The sequence below is a fragment of the Puntigrus tetrazona genome, chromosome 21, assembly GCF_018831695.1.
Source record: "Puntigrus tetrazona isolate hp1 chromosome 21, ASM1883169v1, whole genome shotgun sequence".
NCBI lineage: Eukaryota > Metazoa > Chordata > Actinopteri > Cypriniformes > Cyprinidae > Puntigrus > Puntigrus tetrazona.
Genome location: NC_056719.1, coordinates 18262916 through 18279027, shown reverse-complemented (window position 1 = coordinate 18279027; position 16112 = coordinate 18262916). Strand labels below are relative to the sequence as shown.

The window sequence follows — 16112 nt, the reverse complement described above, 5'->3', positions numbered from 1 at the left end:
TTACCATACATCCCTGACCTGAGAATGAGACACACACACTAAAAACAAGGAACAGGGTGTTCTTATAACTTATTTAACAAAGTGTTGTGTGACCACTTGATTTATTCATTGACTGCATTTTCATATTCAGGAATTTGTCATGCAAGTCAGGAGGGTAGCTGTAGACGCGGTCTTTGGAAGTAATGTCTGGTTCGGAATGACTAAGAGGATGAAGACAGTGTGCTAATGTTAAACGTTAACCACGACGACGTCATTCGGTCTAGATGAGGTCAGGATTGACATTCTAGAAAATAGCAGAAAAAAATGTCCAGGGTTAATAGTTTTAGTTACAGTGCATCATTAAGTCCCCTAGAACTAAACCTAACCCTAACAATTTCTTAAATATCATAGTGCAAGACTAACTTCACAAATAGAAAGTATAATTCTAATGATCTAATGCAATGGTGGTGTATTTTAGGCCATATTTTGTTCCAAAGCATAAGCAAAAATTCATGTCACTACATCACATTGGCAGGATGATGGTAATTATCTGATTTATTAGTAATATTAAGTTTTTTTTACATAATATATGAGTGTGTACTGTGTATATTTATTATGCATATATATACACATACATGCATGTGCATATTTAAGAAAAATGATGCTGTTTATAGATTAAATATATATGCATGTAGACATTTTCTAAATATATACTGAATGCGTGTTTTTATCAAAAATAAACAAACACAGCACACACATATATGTATATATTATGCAAACAAAAACTTGGATGCGGTTAATCACAATGAATCGCTTTAAAGCACTAATTAAAAAATTACGAAAATGATTTCATAAATCTGGCTAATTGCTGTTTTCGTGTAGGTTCGTATCCTCGCCTCTCCCTGAGCTTCAAGCTTAAGAGAAACATTGGCTACTTCATTCTGCAGACCTACATGCCTTCCATCCTAATCACCATCCTGTCCTGGGTATCCTTCTGGATCAACTACGATGCCTCGGCTGCCAGGGTTGCTTTAGGTAGGTGCTAATCTAACCAGACTCTCTCACAGCTGGTGACTTTCATTATGTATATATATACACATTCGCTTCTAATATATGAGTTAAGACCTCAGTGAACATGATTGGTGAAGCTATTTCAGAATTATTCTGATGAAAACATTCAAATGTTTATACCTATCTTTTCATCCGTCACGTTGGGATCGGATGCCTAGAGTGGCGCTGTCTGTTCTCTTGAGTTGTTCTCCATACACAGCTGTCAGACACACTATACTCAGCTCTCTCTGTCCACCTACAGCACCTTCAGCTGAGTCTTCAGCCCTGCTTAGACAAAACCCTCATCCGTACATATATATATGCAATTTTAAACGAACTAAAAAAATTAACTATTGAAATAAAATACTGGCAACACTTTATTTGGATAACAGTCCACTTAATAACAGTAAGTCTTCAACTTCATGTCAACTAGCAGTCATTAGAGAACTCCACAACATACTACACACCGACTATCAGAAACTTATTCTACTAACCCTAAACCTTCTTTTTGACGCATTTAGTCAACCCAAATGGGTCTGATTGTTTTGTTTGGTAAAGTTTTACTTGACTAGAGGTCTGGGAATTTTAGTCTTTTGTGACGCAGTTAAAAGTTCATCCCATGCGTACTGTATACGCAGCGTTTATTGGGGTGGTCGTACAAGCAGGGTCAGAATGATGAATACTATGGGAAAACGCTCAGAATTAATCACCGTGGCAAATCAAGACTTCGCACAGGTTGAACTGACTAGTCCAGCTAAATAAAGTGACTAATGAGCAGCGGGCACGCTCAGACCCGGGTAAGAGGCTGTTTCTAAAGGTTAATAAAAGAAGTTCATACTCCGGCGAGACCTCCCTCTGGTGGAGCGGAGGAGATGACCCGGAAGCATGCATGCTAACAACATGCCGCATAATGGTTCATTTCACAATCAAATGAATTGGCTTAAAATTTTAATCACGATTTCCGATCTGTCATTTGTAAAATTCAGTCCAAAACATTTAAGATTTTTGCAATTTCACCTACAGTATACGAGCACAGACAGAGAGAACGTTAACTCATACACAGGGTTTATTTGACCTCATCTATCTTCCCAGTTTATTAAAAGGCCATATACATTACCACAATCTCCTGGTTATGAACACTGGTAAAACTTAAAAGCTCTCTCAAATTAATTCCAGCAATTGCAAATTGTATTCAGGACAATCCATGTAAGTGTTTGCTCAGGAACCTCGATCGCAAAGAATAAAGTCAAGATTTATAGTACAAAATATGATATAATATATAATAATACTAATCATATTTGCGTATGCGATATTAATTCTATCAATGATCGTAAGCTTTTAAATCAAAGATGGACATGTTTCACGAGATTCACCCCAAATACCCTGTGAGATTTTTTATTTTTATTTTTTGAAAGTCATTAATCAAGCACAGTAACAGACGTTTGTACTGATTTGATTGTCTTTTTTTTTTTAACACACGTTCTCTCCCTCTCTCTCTCTCTTTCTCTCTGTGTTTTGTAAGCCTCCGCTTTTTCCCCGTCACCACTGATTATGTAAGGCTGATGTAGGCAGCATGCGTGCAGGCTTCTCAGCGTGAATAAAAGAGCACTCTTTGTGATTGCTGTCTGGCCTGGCCTCATTCATCCACACAAGTGCAGAACCGCTGCAGCGTTGAACAGAAGGCAGAGTGAGCGTGGACGTATAGGACGAGCAGATATTACACTTTAAAGCTTGTTCCTGATTAGAATCATTAGGCGTTTGATTGCAAATGTACATGGATGGAGCTAGAGAACGTCCTGTTTTCGATCTGCTGTGCTATTGGTCAAGTTTAATCATGTCTAAACTGCTTCCATATGCAAATGACTCTCGCAGTGCTTAGCAGCCAAGAGAGGTGATGATGGGGAACACGTTTCAGTGGCATCACCCTTAGCTATACCGCTAGTAATAATGATAAAAACACGATGGTTTATGGAGAATAATAACTCCGCACCTCATAAGCTCTGCAATACCTGTCACAGGATCCGTAGTTAATGTCATGCAAACTGTCAGAATGACACCGAATGGATATTTCAAGGCATAAAAAGACAAGTATTTGTTAATCAGAGGTTAGCTGGAGGCAGGCTTTGTGTTTCACTGATTAAGGTGCATCACTCCCACTCCGCCAGCTGAAAGCATGAAAAATCATACAAATTTAAGATTCTGACTCATCAGCTGAAAGAAAAGAATAAAGCCCCCTCACGGACGCACAGATGTTTACCCAACTTTCTAAATGAGACGCACTCAGGGTGATCTGTTTCGATGTTCATGTGGTGGCAGCAAACTAGCAGTGTACTCATGTTTATTGTTAGGATAAAAATACATTATCAATGCATGGGCAACTTCACTTTACGTTATGCCTTTTATGTGTGTATAACTCGAGAGATGGTTATGCATAAACGCTTGAACACATTTTCCCCAAGACCGTTTACCATGAAATCACTTTTCAACTCTCTGCAAAGAGTTTACGGGAAAGAGTTTATTTTGTTTTTTTACGAAGAATTTATTTTGATAGTCCACTTCAGACACCAAAGTCTTATATCAGTGGTGTCCCTTAAAACTGATGGCATAAACTTACCTGGGTGACCTTTTTAGGGAGACAAGAAATATGTACCAACAAGTACATATCACTGCAGTCTCCAAAAGAAATGAACACTAGAGGAAGTAAAACTCAGACACATTTTATTCCTTTTCAATTAATAAAGTGTAATTTTCACACAATTACTTGAAGAATATCATGGTATGACTTCAAAACAATATTGATATCAATATTTTGGTATACAGGAATTTCAAGGACAAAATACTCAGCAATGCTGTTTGTTACATTTTATTACGCACATTAAAAATACCACATATATGGTAACACTTTAGTTTGAAGATCAATTCTCACTGTTAACTAGTTGCTATTTATTTGCTAGTTATTAGCATGCATATTGCCTACTGATTAATCACATCAAACACTCGACTTTCACCAAATGGTGGCTTTAAGTAACTTTGCAACCTCATGGGCACTAACTTTCATTAATTTACAACGGCAGGTCAACTCATTGATTGTCATTCTCTAATTGTATTAGCAGACTCTTTGATTAGGATTAGCAGAATATGTTAACATGCATTTGTGAAGTTACTTGTTTTGTGGGACCATCGAAATGAAGTCAGACAGTCTACTAATACTACCCCAAGTCACTTATATTTTAACACATTCTGTAGGCTATAAATAACATTAGCACATATCTACTAACTCTCATTAGTGTATTAGTAGACTGGTAGGGTTATCAATCAATCAATCAATTATTTTTATTTATATAGCGCTTTTAACAACAGAGGTTGCATCAAAGCACTGTACAGTATAAGGTAGAAGAATACAATGACAGGGATGTATAAGGACGAGAAAGAACAATTTGTTATTAAATGCAGAGACGGTCTCTAATCAATTCGATGATAACCACTAGAAGTTAAGTTTCCCAGACAAAAGCAAGCCAGAGGAACCAAAACCCCATGCATACAGAATGGAGAAAAAAAGACCTTGGGAGAAGTTGGGGTCAGTTCTCCTCTGACCGGACGCCCAGCACTTAACTTCCAGTTCAATTTTAAACGCAGCTGTGTCAGGTAGTGTAAATGACTTAGTGTGTGTGTGTGTGTGTGTGTGTGTGTGTGCATCAGGATCTGGTGATTGGTCCTCGGGGCGCATCTAGGTTTTCTGGTCTCTGATGAACATAATCTCTGGGTGCTGATCCACCATCTAGTCTGGATACAAACTGTGAAAACAGATTGAGAAAGAGACAGGACTAATATTAGCGTAGATGCCATTCTTTTTAAGATGTCACAAGTACATCGTATTTTAGGAGTAGTGTTGTAACAATAAAGAGTTAACAGATATTAATCAGGCAGTGTATTTTAATGAGAGATAGTTGCATGGTTACTTGTTGTCAAAAGACTGTTCAAAAGGTCCCATCAAAACAAAGTGTAAAGTCAGCAGTCAGTATTTATAAATCCTTGTTTGTAAGAATTATGGTACTCCACCGAATCTTCACACTTCTTGATCGGCCGCCTTAATGCAGGTATCACCACTGTGCTGACCATGACCACCATCAACACACATCTGCGGGAGACGCTTCCAAAGATCCCGTACGTCAAAGCCATCGACATGTACCTGATGGGCTGTTTCGTCTTCGTCTTCCTGGCTCTGCTGGAGTATGCTCTGGTCAACTACATCTTCTTCGGCAGAGGACCGCAGCGGCAGAAGAAAGCCGCAGAGAAAGCCTCCGCAGCCAACAATGAAAAGATGAGAATGGACCCCAACAAAGTACGTCTGAAATGCACACACTTCCAGTGTTTGTTACTTAAACTGCGATTACACAGAAATAACGAGGCAAACTGTAAAAATAGTGGTAACACTTTGAATCGGTGTTACCAGGAGAAAAAGCTCTGTGGTAATACAAAAATAAACGGATAAAAAGGGTAACACTTTATTTTAAGGTGTCAATGTTACACAAGTTACATGTATTAATTATGCATAATTACATGCAAGTCTAATCCTAACCCTAATCATATAGTAAGTACATGCAATGTTACTCCATAATTAAATGTAGCAAGGACACATTAAAATAAAGCCTAACTAAACAAAGTTACTTTAAGGTTGTGTAATTGTACATTTAAGTAATATTCATTAACTTTACTTATTATATGGTTAGAGCTAGGACTAGGGTTTATCTAAGGGCGACTTGCATGTAATCATGCGTCATTTATTGTTATAAAACTGTGTAACAGTGACACCTTAAAATAAAGTGCTTCCAAAAGAAATTGAAAATAAATAATTTTACATGTACTACTATAGTTTTAATAATACAACGCTGAAAATCTCTTTAAATACATTACTTAATATGAAGTAACAATGAAAAATGTAATTTAATTTACAGAAGATTTACAGCATCTGCGCTGACCTAAATGGCCTATTATTAAGTAATGTTAGCAAAAAATCCTAAAAAAAAATACGAGTTGTCCATTATTAATGGTAATGCATTCACTTATAATGATTAACAGGACCTTGTTTCGTTACCAAAATAATATATTAATTTTCTGAAGTAGTTCTTCAGTTCTTCTCAGAATATTTTTGCAAACTATTTTGCTTCTTGTTAAAGAGTGTTTACAAATACACAGATTTAATCACATGTCATCACTACTCAATTCTATAAAATCGCTCGTGTCACTGGAAATCGTCATCTCTGATTTGAAATAAATGACTTCAGGTGATTTTGTCGCAACTAATCGATGTCAGCGTCAACGCCTTTTACTTGTGAATGGTTGTTTTGATTGTTCTGTCTAGTCTGTATTCATATCTTCACCGCAATTTCAATGTCTACTTTATTGTTACTAACATAAACCTGCCTTATAAAATCTGTACAATCAGAGCAGTTTGCTTGTTGGACAGTGAAAGCTGTGGCTCTTCTTAAACACGGTCATTATTTTATGATTTGGGTTTGCAGTCATAACTGGCAGTCGGTTGGCCGTTGCAGACATCAGATCTGGGTTTATGTAAGTGTTGAGGCTTTCATTAGTAGTAGTATTATTACTATTACTACTGCTAACGGCATATAAATCTAGTCATTATTACATCAGTAATGTGTTTACTCTCTTTTATGATATAGATATATAAATATATTTGGTTATTTGGCAATATACATCAAATCATGTTAAAACAAGATAAATATAAAGTGGTAAGAATAAGTTTGTGAACCCTAAAAACTGTAATAATTGGACTTCTCCACTGAGTACAATAAATACATAAATATACATATAAATAAATAATATATTGTATATAAAATGTGATAATGGTAATTTATCATAATATTTTTGTTCCATAATTTTAGTGAAGTAGTGATGATCTATTTAATACCGCTTAAGCACACAAAGCCTGGTTATTGAAAAATCTGTTCTCTGGAAAGAGTTGCTTTGACAGGTCCATTAAACAGATTACAGAGATACATAAAGCTGCCGGAAAAGGCTACAAAAGCACTGCTAAAAACCCGAATCCTTGTGAATCCACAGAAAGACTTCATCCCTCTGTGAAAGACATCACCCAAGGCGCATTTAGTGCTACTTTGTTGAATGAGGAAACTTTATAATCATTAAAGGAATAATACATTTAAAAGTGCATGAAGACATTGACCTTACCTTAAAGAAGACTTTCTTCATGGTTTCTACATAGACGGCTATTCTAAATAAGCCATATACGGATATATTCATGTGGTTTGAGTCGACATGAGGTGAGCAGAGCTCATTACCATTTAAAGAGACACGCAACAAAATGGCTCGCTGTGAACAGAGCTAAAAAAGGTGTTGTTTTACACGAGTGTTGAGGAAGTTTAACTGAAGTTCACCCGAATGAATCACTAGCTTGTCAATTGATGTTGTGGCGTAACCTAAAGAGAAAGACAACCCAGAAATATAAGACAATTGAGAAACTGGTGCAGATTTGGGAGGGATGGTCCTAAAATTGGTCAAAAGCATTTTAAGCAGCTACAGAAAATAAGTTACCAAACTCAAGAGTGGTCTACTCTTCCTTCTTAGTAGAGCAGGTTTAGCGAGTTTTGTCTGTATTAATGTAATCAGACATTTTAAAAATAACCAGTGCAGAAGTCCAAATCTTTGGGTTCACAAATATATTGTTTGCACTGTGGGATAAATGTGATGGATGACGCTGACTCATAGCGTTTTATAGTTAGAGGATAAACTAATGTTTAGTTGTTCACATATTTCGTGTAATTATAACACGAGACACACTGTAGATCAGTCATTCTCAGCCAGTTTTGCTTCAGGGTCCATATTTCTATTAGGCTTTTAGAATAGTTGTCCCCTGGATCATTTAAGCCCTTTTAGAACATATCTCGTTTGTTTATTAGTTTGTTTGGTATTTGAAAACCACTATATATATAATAGATGAAGCAATAACAGCACTCTTGGAACAGGTTAAGACTCTTGGCCTTTGGTTTGCTGAAATTGTGACGATGTTTCGCTGGGGCTCAGATGTTGTACATTGCAGTATTTAGGATTTTGGGATTTGGAGGCGTAATCCACAAAACGCCAGCATTGCCTCACACTCTTAAAGCCAACATGTAATACCACCAGCTCTCTTGAAGTGACTGCTTTGACGGTGCTGATTTTGTATGCTTTCAGTGGTTGGTGGGAAATGTAGTTCAGAGAGACGATGCTCTGTATGCCAGAATGAAACAGAGGGATATTGACGCACATGACTCCATGTGGGAACCCATCTTTGTGGATGATGCAGCATTAGGACTAGGCGATTCAAAAAATAAGGTACTGAAAAAAGTTCATCAAGAGAATAACGGCATCCAATGCGGCAAAGCCTTGTTTTCTCATAAAAGAATTGTGACCAAACAGAACAATTCTGTCATCCTTTTAATGCTTTCATGTTGTCTGTATGTATTAGTATGTATTCAGAATGATAAGTCATATGGGTTATTTTTATGGTACTTTTTTGTCCTATTGGAGCTTGTCAGGAAAAAAAAAAGACAGACATGAGGGTGAGGAAATCATGACAGAATGTCTATTCTTCTTTTTTATTTTTTGGTAAATTATTCCTTTAAGAGAACAACTTATTTTTTTCTCCATTGACATCATCTCTCCAAACCACTCAACCAAACAAATGTTTTGAAATTTTATGTAGTATTATATATATTTTAAAGTACATTTCAGAACGAAAAGGCAATATGTTTTTAATAGAGAACCACTTTTTTTATTTGTTTGTTAGATTTTGCAAAATTTCAGTTTAGCATATAATGGGATGCCCTATTATTTGTCATCAAAAGGATATTATTTTGTGGCAATATAAAGCATAAACACCATCCCGCATACCACCATGTCTTAACTTTGCTTTCCATCTTCATGTGTATCAATCCATTTCCGCTGTGTGTTACTGACACGCTGTAGATTTGTCTCAATGTGTGTTAAATACTGTGTTGAAAGTTTAAAGAATCATTCTTGAAAAGCAGTAGGTAAGTCAGCATTTGATTTATTGTTTTGACAAAAAAAGACACAATTCTGACTTTTTATAATAGAAACTCAAAATTAGGATATATAGTTTGCGGTTCTGAGAAATAAAAGTCAAAAATGTGCAATATACAATCTTGCAACTGTAAGTAAAAGAACCAAAATTGGACTTTTAGCTCACAATCGCAAAATTTATATATTGCACAATTGCAATTATCTTACTATTTTGTTATAAAGTCAGAATTGTGAGAAATAAACTTGATATTGTACTTGGACTTGGTCAGAATTGGACTTTATAACTCACATTTGAGAGTTTACAGTATCTCTCAGAATTATGAGAAACAGTGAATTCAGAAGTGTGACAAAAAAAAGTCAATTAATGTTCAATTAATGCATAAACATTGCATTTTGTTTTTTAATTCAGTGCAATTTGTGTAAAAGAAAACAACAACAAAGACAGGGCTCTACACTTTCTTTAAAATATTAAATAGTAAAAAAAAAATGCTTTAAAGCTAAAATGTATAGGTGATGAGAAGTCACTGATTTGATCACAGAATCATTTATTCAATTGAATCGTTTGAAAGCCTGATTCATTCAGAAAACTAAGCAACTGAATCATCATTGACTTTGACTCAATATTTAGATTTTTTTGCACTCTCAGATCCCAGATTTTGAAATAGTTGTATATTGGCCGAATATTAGCTCATCCTAGCAAACCATACATCAATGGAAAGCTAATTTGTTCATCTGTCAGATCTGCTGCTGATGATCAGTTTAGTGCTCCTAAATATTTCTTCACGTCACACGCAAATGCAACCGAAATGGTCCCAATGTAGAGCCACTGAAGGACAGACTTTTAGGAAAAACAAGAACATAAAAAACCTGACTAGCAGTACATAATAAGGAGCAAAAAATGTCATCGGTTCTAACCTGCTGTCTCTATGACTTAGATGGACCCCCATGAAAACATCCTCCTCAGTCCTCTGGAGATCAAGAACGAAATGGGCACATCGGAGTTGACCCTGGGTCTGGGTGACCCGCGTACGACCATGCTGGCTTACGACAGCACCTCGCTGCAATATCGCAAAGCCGGCTTGGCCAGACACAACTTTGGACGCAATGCGCTGGAACGCCACGTCGCTCAGAAGAAGAGCCGACTACGGCGGCGCACTTCACAGCTTAAAATCACCATCCCTGACTTAACTGACGTCAATTCAATCGACAAGTGGTCGAGAATGATCTTCCCCACCGTATTTTCCTTCTTCAATGTCGTCTACTGGCTTTATTATATCAACTAACTGGATTCTCGGCCGCCACGTATTTTTATGTCCGTATATCCTTCTCTCTGATTTTGCAATACAAGCAGGACTTATGTTGACAAATTCAAATCAGGACTAATTCCCTTCGACCTTGGGTTCACCTTAATTGCTGGCTGACACCGAAACCTAAAGAGGCTAAGAACAAATGGTGCCTGCTCCAAAAATCGATCTTTTCCAGTGCATTCGGTTTGATAGAGTTTTATTTTGTTTTATTTTTTAGGACTTTATCAAAATAGTTAGGATTATCAAAATAGCTACTGCTGCAAATTTATACTAACGACAAAACATGGACATCCACAATTCTTTCCCCTTTTAGCCATTTCTAAGCAGCGCTGGATAATTTAATATTTATATACCTTTATTTGTAATCTTTCTTGTTTTCACGGTCTATTGAGTGAATTATGAATAGTTTTAACATAAGGCTGTATTTTCTACTTCTCTACTCACAGATAGTTTATTTATTGAAGAGAATTTATTATACACTTTTACGTAACCTCATTTATTTTGATAAAACTTTTCACTCAAATACTGTACTCTAAATTTCGTCCACACCTTTATATTTCCACGATGCTTGCATTATGTTTAATTTTGTGCTATGGAAATTGAAGGCATTGCTACTAATAACACAATCCCAAATTTGATAGCACTCATAGATTTAATTTGTTATTCTGCTAATCTCTCCGTTAGCGTTCCCACTCATTCTCATGAGCACTCGGTTCACTTGAGCTGTAAAAAATGCATTTTAGTTACATCTACCGAGGATGAGCTTCCCAAAACCATTGTAAAATGAAAGGGATAATTCAGCCAATTAATGGATTACTCACCCTCATGTTGTTCCAAACCCATAAGACCTTCGGAAAACAAACTGCCATATTTCTGATGAAATCTGAGGGGTCTCTAACCTCCTAAACCATCAAGGCTCAGAAAACAGGGCATGTGAGCTAGACTTTATCTAGTGCATGCACAAATCCACCGAGAATTCGCCTGTGCCTTCGACAATTAACAAAACTCTTAGCCTACACTTCAAAACTCGGTCGTTGGGATATGGAATTCGTGAAATGTTTCCGAAAGCAAAGCGACAGATCATACAGGTGCACAATTCCTGTCAAAAAACGAGATAATGATGTGGAGCGCTAACAGGAACGTGGCAATGCGGCGTCAGTAATTAAGGATTATATTCAGATTCTTCGTAGAATTATGCTTTGACCAATAATGCCACCTGAATTATTTTAACGATCTCCTTGCTGCGTTTCTGGACCTTGATCCTGGTAATTACGTTGCTGTCTGTAGAGAGTCGGAGAACTCTCTGAATTCATAAATATGTTAATTTGTTCCAAAGATAAACAAAGGTTTGGAACGACACGAGAGTGAGTAATTAGTGATCATACCTCAGTTGCTTTCAGTAGGTCTACGATGCACTAAAACCTAAAATGCTTTTAGGAAACGTAGCTCATCATGGGTTAAACGGATGCTAACCAGCTAAACGTTGACATCTTGGGCCAGCTTTACGTCAGCATTTAGTAAAGACAGTTATTTTTGTTAGAGTATTAGAGTATTAAAATAATCACGCAACATGACTTACTACAAATATTGGGCTTTATTTAACGCCTCAAAAACGCACGTTTTCAACTACTTTGTGTTTGAAATGGCTGCTTCTGTTGTTGCTAGGAGATTTTTTTTCTCCATGTATTAATTTAGTAGGAATGCCAGAAAACCACATTAACATATCATTTGCAAAGCCATGTTACTTTTAATTTGCTTCAGGAAACAAAAAAGAACTTGGAGCCTTCAACTAAGAGTCACACAATACCAGGTCTATCAAAACTTCGTGCAACCCTTTATTTTTCGGCTTCCGGCTCTTTTTAATGTACTGTGACTTCTTTATTTCTTTATTCAAATATGCATCGGTCGATATTTAAATGAGATGTTGTGCCTGTGTTTCCCTACTATTGCGCAAGTTTGTCCTGTTTAGTAAATCTGGCCCGTTGCGTGTAGCCTCGATCTGTCCTCACTCCGAAGGCACCAAATACTGATGATTATCACCATTCATCCCTACTAAGAACCTTGGTATCGCCGTATACTACACGGTTGCTTTCACTGAGAAACCTTTGGTTTAAATATACAGGATTTTAGTGCATTTTTTCAGTAGTCTACTTTTTGCTTCTTTTTCGGCTTGCATTTACATTTGAGTCATTTTTTTTTAAAAGGAGGACGATGGAAGCAATCAAAACTGACAAAAGAGCAACAATAACAACAATCCTTAGGTTAGGATTAGGGATCAGCATCTATTTATTATAATAAGTATACGGTATATACGTGTGTAACAGGGCTGAAATGCATAATCCATTTTGGGTCCTACTTTTCTTTAAATAATTCCCTCCATGAAAAGGTCATTGTTATGTATAGTGTCATGTATGCTTGTGTTTGTGTTGTTTGGCAAATCATGTTTGCTGCCATTAAGCTGGTTAAGGTTAGAAACACACTACAATAAGTACATTATGCACAAGAACATCTGGCACCACTTTATTTTACAGTTAGCATGCATATTATTAGAATATAAGCCATTTATTAGTGATCATTAAGCACATTTAATGCCTAATCATACACAATACCTAAGATTAACAGCTACCACGCTAAGTATTAATACGCAGCACATTTTATTGAGAGAAAAGTTGCTAGGAAACAAGTGGTTGGCTTTGGTGTGAGAACGGGTTGGTATTCTGGCTACAAAAAGTCTGGTCCTTTTAGAAAGTTTCTTCTTCCCAATCATTGCATGTTTACCCCAAAATGGACGGATACTAGTCTGCTTGAACAGTTGCACAGAAACTTTAACAAAGATTACGTTAAACCTTCTGATCAGAACTTATAGCATTAGTGCATTCCCCCGGGTTCACAGACCAGGCTTAAGCCTAGCCCCTGACTAAAACGTAAGAAAGAAATACTGACTGATCTTAAAACATGTTTTGCCTCAAGTAATGCTTTTTAATCAATCGAACCTAATGCTGGTTTAGTCTTAGCCTTGTCTATGAAACTGGGCCATAATTTGACCCAAAGATCGAAGCAGACACTAGAGTTGAGCTGGAAGATGTCTGGTTTAGCTGCCGCTAACTGCCTCGGACAAAACGTTTCACTACGGTTCAGATTCAGCGATACAAACCTCTCAATCTTCGGTAAATCTTGTATAATCCGATGTCTTGTAAAGCTACTTCAAACGGCCCGATTCAGCTCCGTTCCTTTCTTCCTAATATGTTTACAGGCAACATTTAACATCTTGAAGCGCTCATCGCTCGTTTTGATACTGATTTTGTTCGAAAAAGCCAGCAGTTAAGGAATCTCTTGGCTTCCTCAATGAAAAAATGTTCACAAAAAATGGAGTCATTCCTTTGTGTTATGAACTGTAAATACATCTCTTGTATAGGATTGTTAAAACGCTCTTTGTATTCATAAGAAGAGAGTAGCTCTGTGTTTACATATGAAATGAACTGAAAACCGTGGAGGGGCTCGTGGTGCAGAACCAATATTGTAATTTTATCGAAATGCATCTAGAAGAGTCGGTCCGAGCCCAGCGTCCTCCGCCGGTGAGAAGGGCATATGAATATAATTCAGCTTTACAATGCTTGAAAAAATATAAAAGCACAATACCGACCAGATTTAGCTAAGAAGGTATATACACATCGTTCATTTACTTTTCTCTCTTTTTTTCATCATTTTCTTCTCGATACGGTATAGTGCATCTGTCATAATCATTTATAAATATACTGACCTGCATGTGAGACATTTTCCATCAAGGTCTGCAGTTTTAGTTTTATCAGCCGTCACAGAGATAAAAACAGCGTATCATGCTCACCGAGATTTCTTTATAGTCTGGCATCTCAGTGCGTAAAAAAAAAACAAAAAAAATCGATGTTTTCTGTATTTTTTACATTAACGAAAAGGCAGCAGGGTTTAAACAACAATAGGTTAAAAGCTCGAGTAAAAATGAAGATCGATTCAGTACGATTTTATCATCTTATCTCTCCACCCTAACTAAATATTGAATGATCTTACGAAACATTATTCATTACCAGGGAACTGCGGACTTGAAAGCATGCCAGAAATCAAGCAACGTATTTATTACTCATGTTTACTCATGCATCCCTCACATCTGTAACGCATGCAATACTGCTACCGTACAACCAAAAAAGTAACAATATTCTGCTATTCATATTACTAAATCGACTCAAGAAGGAACTTGACACCAATTAGCGGTATTTAACTATTTGAAGATCTCTCAAACATAATATGACAAGAAGAGTAGCTTCTGGGCTCAAGGATCAGCAACGTGTGAATGCATTTAATTACTAATTACTAATAGGTTATTAATAGTGATTGTATATTCATAACAATGGTGATTATGTAAAAATTAAGTGTAAGAGTGTGATATTTTCTGCTGTTCTTTTAGGGTCACAATTATTTGCACAAGATCGACGCTTACAACATCGAAACAATTCATATCATTTACATATATTCATATTGTGTGTGCAGAAATGATTTTCTTTGTCAATTCTTTACAAGTTGTTGCAAGGTTTTTCACCGGAGCTGTAGAAGACGTCTCGGTGGTGTACATTCTTAAAGGAGAACTTGGGCATTAGGGCTTATTTTAATATATTTCAAAAACTATTTCTAGGTGTAAATATCAATTCTGGTACTAAACATCCAATTGGAGCAGGGTGTTCATGTAAATACAAAATACTTTCTAACAACGTGTAATGTAATATTTCTAAACTTTCTGGTTTGTACTTTACTGGTTAATGCAAAGGTTACTACAAAGCAATGCTATGAAAAGTACTTGGTGACAAATCAATAATGTAAATAATTTGAAACTTGCCACTTGCTCTCCTTAGTAAACAGATGTTATTTTTTATTTATTTTCGTTTTCGTAACATACGTTGCATAAAGTGTATTAGGGACAGAATGTTCTCATAATAAGCCAATACTCACAAAGAGACGTTTATTATATAATGCATTAATTAATTTTTTTACATTTAATTTAATTTAATTTTTTTAATTTAATTTTATTATATTTAATTTAATTTTATTTAATTTAATTTTTATATTTAATTTTATTTTTACATTTAATTTAATTTTATTTAATTTAATTTTTAAAATTTAATTTTATTTAATTTTATTTTTACATATAATTTAATTTAATTTAATTTAATTTTTTTATTTAATTTTATTTTTCTTACATTTAATTTAATTTAATTTTATTTTATTTTATTTAATTTTATAGTCTCTTCTCTTTCTGATGTTCTTCATCTGAAACACTGCCATTCTAAAAAGCTGCAATGGTATCTATCTTTTTTTTCCCCTTTGTTTTATTTTGTCATTTTATTTTCCATCTCAGGTCCTAAAATGACTAGATGCCACAATTAGGCCTTTTTAGCAGAACATTCTGTGCGATTGTGTGTGAGACGATGGAAATGGTCTATGAATGTGTGTGAGCACTAGTTTCTGAGAGCTGGAGAAAATGCAAATGCTTGGTAACCGCTTTGCTTTTTGTTTGTGCCTCTCATTCTTTTGTTTTACTTTTTATTTGATTATTTTTTTTTAATAAATTTGTAATACTCATTTATGTAAAGATGGCGAACTGACGATGTGTGTTTGCACATGTTCACAGATTAAGCCTTAGCTTCCGTTCACAGAGGAGTCTAGTGATATCTCACAGCATCACAGAAC

The 16112-nt window shown here is 35.8% G+C and overlaps 1 protein-coding gene across 2 annotated transcripts in view; it reads left to right on the top strand.

The window, feature by feature from the left end:
• The window catches only part of LOC122326768 (gamma-aminobutyric acid receptor subunit beta-2), a 69261-nt gene extending 53763 nt beyond the window's left edge, over positions 1-15498 (top strand). Inside the window, exons 7-10 of one of the 2 annotated variants that reach the window (XM_043221908.1) lie at positions 862-1014; positions 5127-5371; positions 8242-8382; positions 10026-15498. In XM_043221908.1, coding sequence (XP_043077843.1) covers positions 862-1014; positions 5127-5371; positions 8242-8382; positions 10026-10373 — 887 coding nt within the window. In that variant the 3' untranslated portion in view covers positions 10374-15498. The remainder of the gene's footprint in view (positions 1-861; positions 1015-5126; positions 5372-8241; positions 8383-10025) is intronic. The other variant, XM_043221909.1, reaches the window with a different exon arrangement.
• Positions 15499-16112: the final 614 nt, after the last annotated feature.